This window comes from Diaphorina citri, unplaced genomic scaffold (assembly GCF_000475195.1).
Source record: "Diaphorina citri unplaced genomic scaffold, Diaci psyllid genome assembly version 1.1 scaffold470, whole genome shotgun sequence".
Taxonomy (NCBI): domain Eukaryota; kingdom Metazoa; phylum Arthropoda; class Insecta; order Hemiptera; family Psyllidae; genus Diaphorina; species Diaphorina citri.
Genome location: NW_007377905.1, coordinates 233,780 through 241,130, shown reverse-complemented (window position 1 = coordinate 241,130; position 7,351 = coordinate 233,780). Strand labels below are relative to the sequence as shown.

At 42.3% G+C, this 7,351-nt stretch overlaps 1 protein-coding gene across 1 annotated transcript; it reads right to left on the bottom strand.

Annotated features, from left to right (window-relative positions):
* Positions 1-1,411: 1,411 nt before the first annotated feature.
* LOC103509142 (arrestin domain-containing protein 17-like) lies at positions 1,412-2,421 on the bottom strand. Its single transcript, XM_026823539.1, has 2 exons — positions 1,987-2,421; positions 1,412-1,954 (listed from the first exon to the last, which is right to left on the bottom strand). Exons 1-2 carry the CDS (start codon positions 2,284-2,286, stop codon positions 1,460-1,462), a joined length of 795 nt encoding a protein of 264 aa, XP_026679340.1. The 5' UTR covers positions 2,287-2,421; the 3' UTR covers positions 1,412-1,459.
* Positions 2,422-7,351: the final 4,930 nt, after the last annotated feature.

Sequence of the window (7,351 nt, the reverse complement as noted above, 5' to 3'; positions counted from 1 at the left end):
GTACGTTTTGGATTCCAGTTTTCCAATCGACGTCGGTCCACAGATTACAAAATTACGAGAGGTCGAGAGTACTTTGAAGGTATAGGGGTATATAGCGTCACTTTTAACAACTCAGGTCTTCTCGTGACGGGGGGGTTCAACCCACCATTCGGCGACTAGCTACCCGTCTCCTCAATTTAACCTCACCCAGCCTGAGCGGAGCTCGGAACCCAGCAGCACGCGATTCCCCACCCTACGGCAGTGGTAACGTTTGTACAAATAAAAACTACTTATTACTTATTGTAGACAATACCTAACTGCATATGTTACTGGAAACTACACTTGGAACAACCACATACCACTGACGGACGGATAGAAGACCTATTTTGACCAATCGGCCTAGAGCTGTGTCCACACATATAGTCGACAGCCGTCGATCGATGTAGATGGACTATGTGTGGACACAGCCAGTGGCGTAGCGTCCATGTAGGGCGTGTATGGCGGCCTTACACTCGAAATTTCACTCAAATACCCTTAAATATTGACTTCAAATAATTAATGGCTGTTAAAGCTGTTTCACACAGCTTAACAGCCGAGCCATCTTGACATAAATATACCTACCTACCTTTGGACACAACTTGGACTTTTTGGACAGAAAAATTCTACACCCAACTTCCTAACGGACTGAGATTTTTACCATCTTAGGAAATCTGCTGACTTTTGACATTGAAGGAAAATGGTAAGTTATCTCTCTCTCTTTTTCTTCCTCTTCCTCTTTCCAAATGCCAAATGGCAATTTTTCTTCTTCTTCTTCTCCTCCCCTTTCTACAATTCTACTTCTTCTCTACACCCAACTTCCTAACGGACTGAGATTTTTACCATCTTAGGAAATCTGCTGACTTTTGACATTGAAGGAAAATGGTAAGTTATCCCTCTCTCTTTTTCTTCCTTTCTTTCTCTTCCTCTTTCCAAATGCCAAATGGCGACAATTTTTCTTCTTCTTCTTCTTCTTCTTCTCCTCCCCTTTCTACAATTCTACTTCTTCTCTTCTTCTTCTTCTTCTTCTTCTTCTTCTTCTTCTTCTTCTTCTTCTTCTTCTTCTCTTTATTAACTAGATGTTACATGGTGTCAGTTGTGGGGTTGTGGTCCAGGGGGCATGGGTTATGGCGCAGGCACAGGTGCAGGGGGCTAGAATTTCATCGAGGACAGTTCGGCTATTGGGATGGAGCCCATGACGATGGGAACTTTCACCACGAGGTCCTTGTGAACACCGCTCACCTTAGCAGTCACGCTTAGTTTGAACTCTTGTAGGATAATGTGGCAGTTGTTGAGATTGACATAGGGGAACAGAGGTACCACGAGTTGATGGTTCCAATGTTCGTCTGAGTTGATGACAACACCACCTAACTGTTCAGACACCAAGTCTGTGGGGTTGTGGTCCAGGGGGCATGGGTTATGGCGCAGGCACAGGTGCAGGGGGCTAGAATTTCATCGAGGACAGTTCGGCTATTGGGACGGAGCCCATGACGATGGGAACTTTCACCACCAGGTCCTTGTGAACACCGCTCACCTTAGCAGTCACGCTTAGTTTGAACTCTTGTAGGATAATGTGACAGTTGTTGAGATTGACATAGGGGAACACAGGTATCACGAGTTGATGGTTCCAATGTTCGTCTGAGTTGATGACAACACCACCTAAGTGTTCAGACACCAAGTCTAACTTATCATTTTTCTCACTAGAGTCCGGCTCTGTCACTTTCCATGTCATGTACTTAGTGAGTTTTATAACAACATCATCCACAGCAATGTTGCTCCCATTCTCAACATCAATACTGATGGGTATGGTTTGACCAGGTACAAAGCCGGAGAATGGTGCAGATACGGACAACGTTAGGGGGCCTGATTGACGCCACAGAAAGCGGAAGGTCTTGCTCACATTCTGGTTGATCGGTTCCTTGGCCCTCATATCCGTGTTCAAATCATACAGGGTATGGTTTGACCAGGTACAAAGCCGGAGAATGGTGCAGATACGGACAACGTTAGGGGGCCTGATTGACGCCACAGAAAGCGGAAGTTCTTGCTCACATTCTGGTTGATCGGTTCCTTGGCCCTCATATCCGTGTTCAAATCATACGGGGTGACCACAGAGAACACGGCCTCGGTAGTTTTATCGAACTTCCACGGGCGATCCAGCCTAGCGGTGACCTTGTATCGGACACGCCCATGTTCTCCGTCAAATGAAGAGGGGATGGTGGGAGGCAAGGTGTAGGAGAATGGATACACGTGAGAACCCTGGGGGATCTCCATCTCCGCTCCGCCCCCGAACAAATTATATTTAAACCTTAAGTATTCTTCTCTCCCCACGAACGTGACCTGCCATATCTCGTCCTCCGCCCCGGGCGTACGGTTGAATATCGCATCGGCCGTACGGTTGACTATCGGATCGGTCGGATAAGGTTCGTTCTCGCAACGGCTGGTTTTCTCCTATCCAGTCTTTCTTCTCTCTTCGATTTCGGTACGATAAGATCTCAGTAGTTACAATTCCCTCTTTGTTCGTCTTTGTTTGTTTGGGTAATCGATTTTCAATCCCGGAAAACCATGAAACTGTATTTCGTGTCCGGATGGCTCGGCACTTCGCATTTACCTCTTGACGTTCGCGCTCGCCTACAGGCTTGATAGGTACAAAACCTATCACCCTAATGAAGAGAGAGTAAGTACTACTACATAGGTAAGTACCTATGTAAATAAGCTGTATTACCTACTCAGTAGGTACTCTTCATGCTTAAGATTTCGGACACAATTTACGTACATTAGGTAGGTATACCTAGGTAATAAAAAACACGGAAGTATAACTTGGTCCATTGGTCTGCCATCTATCATCGTCTTATCCATACCTATTGTGTAGGTAACACCTATCTATAATAGGTAACACGGTATTACCTATAGGTAATGTCTACACAGTAATGGTTTTTAGATTAGCATAAAAAGTGTACCAGAACATAATACGCGAATAGCTCTTACCTCATTGTTTACCTCAGAGGTGTGACATGGTTCTCTAAGGATAGAATCTCAAGGAGCGTCCCACTATGATTGACATCTCCTGAAAAATGTCCACGCTTTAAACTTTTTTTTTTCTCTCTCCATAATCTTTTGATCGTACCTAGGTATTATAGGTATTAGGTACCTTACACAATCATTAGTAATGTCATTATTCCGGATTATTGGAATTCCGGATTTTCTGATTTTTCATCATCATTACTTGGAAACAATGACATTACTAATGATTGTGTAAGGTACCTATTGGGTACGTTTTGGATTCCAGTCTTCCAAACGACGTCGGTCCACAGATTTTAAGGTGCGCGGTAGCGCTCCGCCCCGACAAGTCAAGAAACTTTGACCGCGCTACTAGAGATATTACAAAATTACGAGAGGTTGAGAGTACTTTGAAGGTATAGGACTATAGGGGTATAGCGTCACTTTTAACAACTCAGGTCTTCTCGTGACGCGGGGTTTAACCCACCATTCGGCGACAAGCTACCCGTCTCCTCCATTTAACCTCACCTAGCCTGAGCGGAGCTGGGAACCCCGCAGCACGCGATTCCCCACCCTACGGCATTAGTAGTAACGGTTAGTATTATAAAGTATAGTAACCCTCCTCCACTGATAATTGGCACAATTTACATAATCTATACTTACCTACCTAAATCTCGTGTACACCAGGTATAGGTACCAACCTCATACTATACCTAGGTACTCTTTGCCACACTGAGAGATACCTACCTTAATTCTTCTAAGTGCAACACCAGATACGAGATACCTACCTCACAGAGGCTTTACCTATAAGTAGCTATACTTTGCCACATTACACCGAGAGATACCCTGTACCTAATTAGCCCTCATATCCGTGAGGTACCCACCTCATATACTATACCTAGGTACTCTTTGCCACACTGAGAGATACCTACCTTAATTCATCTAAGTGCAACACCAGATACGAGATACCTACCTTACAGAGGCTTTACCTATATAGCTATACTTTGCCACATTACACCGAGAGATACAAGATGGGCATGCTACGACACAGGCCACAAGCGTCTAATGTAGCAGTTGTTCCATTGCTACGAAATAAAAACGGCGGTGGAACACTCATAAAAAAAAAAAAAGTAGTAACGGTTAGTATTATAAAGTATAGTAACCCTCCTGCACTGATAATTGGCACAATTTACATAATCTACTTACCTAGGTACCTAAATCTCGTGTACACCAGGTAGGTACCCACCTCATACTATACCTAGGTACTCTTTGCCACACTGAGAGATACCTACCTTAAAGTGCAACACCAGATACGAGATACCTACCTCACAGAGGCTTTACCTATAGCTATACTTTGCCACATTACACCGAGAGATAGGTACCTATGTAATTCATCTAAGTGCAACACCGCGAATTTGCATCTCACTAAGTAGGTATCTTACATCACTCTGTGGATGTCAATCTCCGGTGAAAACCTAGTCAATCATGTCCAAAACAACTCGAGTTAGAACAACCAAAGAGTTAGTGAGAGCAGAAATGGATAACACTATAAGTATTCAATAATAGATAATATTTCATCTAAGTGCAACACCGCGAATTTGCATCTCACTAAGTAGGTATCTTACATCACTCTGTGGATGTCAATCTCCGGTGAAAACCTATTCAATCATGTCCAAAACAACTCGAGTTAGAACAAGCAAAGAGTTAGTGAGAGCAGAAATGGATAACACTATTATAAGTATTCAATAATAGATAATACTGTGGTAAAGTCAATCATCAATCATGTGAATAAACAACCCGATTACATGACAATTAACAATGGTGAGATCTTTGTATGAATCACATGGTTGTCGCATAATAGGTAATAGGTACCTATAGGTTTGGTTTTTCAGGCGACAGGCGACTAATCAATCATGTGAATAAACAACCCGATTACATGACAATTAACAATGGTGAGATCTTTGTATGAATCACATGGTTGTCGCATAATAGGTAGGTACCTATAGGTTTGGTTTTTCAGGCGACAGGCGACTACGAGCTACTAAAAGTGAAAAGTCGCGTATCTACGCTTCCAGTGTAAGACAAACCTAACCACAGAGGTTTTAGCAGTGCGCACACTCATACGTCCTACGTCCCAAATATGGTTCGCTAGGTCGCGGGTTCGATTCCCGCCCAGCGCGGATTTTATCCCAAACAAATATGTATTTTTCGGAACGGCTGACTTTCTCCTATCCCGTCTTCCTTCTCTTTTGACTTTCAGGACAACAAGACCTTAGCAGTTAAGGTTCCCTCCATCAAACCTCAAATAGTTTTCTTGTTTTACCGAAGGTTTTCACAAAATTTATTTTCGGTCCCAACTAATTCCCTCTTCTTTCTCTCTGTTTCAGCTGTGTTGGAACCAGAATTTCAAATCGACAGTTTTCCCGATCAAAATTTTCTCCAGTTCGAGACTCGAACCCGCGACCTCTGGAGCAGAAAACTCGAGACGAATTTGAAATGAAAGTGTTGGTTGTTTTTACAACTTTGTTAATGTTAATTTGTATTTGTGAGTATGTTTTCTATACTACTTTGGTTGTTTATTGAATATCAGGGCTGATTTTATAAGATGGGGCTGTTTGGGCAGATACTTGAGAGAGCGCGAAGACATTGAAGCGATCAAACAGCTAAGAAAATCATACATGTATGTGCAATTGTGCATAAGCCGCCATTTTCTTATACCAAATAGCAAAGGTTGAGTGCGAAGGGCATCGCCTCGTAAAATTTTGTAGCCAAAACCAAATGTCAGCCCAAAAGCGATCACCTTAGAGTTGATTGAGGAGTGACGAAAAACGCCGACCCCGTCTGTATACGGGAAAAGGCGAAGAAAAAGAAGAAAGAATACCTATAGGCTATACTGGTTTCTCCCTCTATTTTTCACATGAGGAGAGTTTCAAATTCTCAGTTATTTTTGTTCAAATCAAATTAATTAAGAAGTTTTCAGCAATTCAGTGTAATACAAAGTGAAGTTTATTAGTCAAACTCCAAGTGAAATGCAATAACCATCGCAAAAATCAAGCCGATTGTAAGTAATTTTAGTAATAATTGACTAATTTGTAGCAAAAAATTGTAGATTGACAACAGGGAAAATCCGTTGAATCATTTAAAATTTTCGATGAAAACTAACAATAAATCCCATAATCAAGGGAAAAATCCCACATTGGTGTGCGTTCATAAGATCTTAAATTTCCAATTAGAAAATCCCCAAAATATCCCTCGTATCCCACAAATCGAGGCATACTATCGACCATCTCAGAAATTTCCCTCGAAAAAAGGGAAAAATTGTGAACGACTGGGAGTTTCTCTGATTTGACTGGGATTTACATACCTCAGTGCACTGAACTTGCAGCATTTTTGAGAAAATATTCGAGAAATACACCGTCCATAAACACCTTTTGGCTGCGGTGCGTTCTAGGTTGTCTCTTCTTTTCCTTTATTAACTAGATGTTGCACTCGATCTCCAAGCATCTTATCTTATCGTATCGACCTCCAATGTATAGGTAGGTACTTAAACTCTACGTAGATATTTACAAGTTCGTGATAAGTCGGGGAGACGTATTTACAAGTTCGTGATAAGTCAGGGAGACGTATTTACAAGTTCGTGATAAGTCAGGGAGACGTATTTACAAGTTCGTGATAAGTCGGGGAGACGTATTTACAAGTTCGTGATAAGACGGGGAGACGTATTTACAAGTTCGTGATAAGACGGGGAGACGTATTTACAAGTTCGTGACAAGTCGGGGAGACGTATTTACAAGTTCGTGACAAGTCGGGGAGTTCATTGGCTTCTCGTAGTGAAAGTATCAACATCTACCTAGGTACTTAATAAGTACCTACTAACTTGAATATTAACACCTTCGCTTCTTCCTTCCCTAAACTTGGTAACACTTTTTACTTTCCTTATCTTATATTTCTTTTTCGACGAAGTTTGATAGAAGGATCGTTGTGTAAAGTGAAGAGAGAAGACAGGATAGGAGAAAGCCAGCCGTTCCGAGTTAAGCCTTTTAGGATGCGCTCCGCGCGGCAATCAAACCCGCGACCTAACGCTTATACTAGGCTGGAGATTTAAAAGAATTTGACTGCCTTGAATTCCGAGGTATGGAAGGATAGGTAAAAGCCAGCGGTTTTGTCAGGGTGGATAGAAAGTATAGAAACACTGAAGTTCGGCTCTGTTGAGTGTGGTGTGTGTCTGGATGGGTGACCAATTTTGCCGGTATCGGCATTGAATCGCGAGTTTTTATATGGTTAGATCTTTCTTGCTATTTTTTCTCTTGGCTAACATGCCAGAATAAAAGAAGCCGGT

What these genes read in the sequence shown, in the direction of transcription:
- LOC103509142 (XM_026823539.1), bottom strand. Translation starts at nt 2,286, where the DNA reads ATGGAGATCCCCCAGGGTTCTCACGTGTATCCATTCTCCTACACCTTG. An exon ending in CTGCACCATTCTCCGGCTTT is followed by an intron (nt 1,955 to 1,986) that starts GTACCTGGTCAA and finishes CTGTATGATTTG; the next exon opens with AACACGGATATGAGGGCCAA.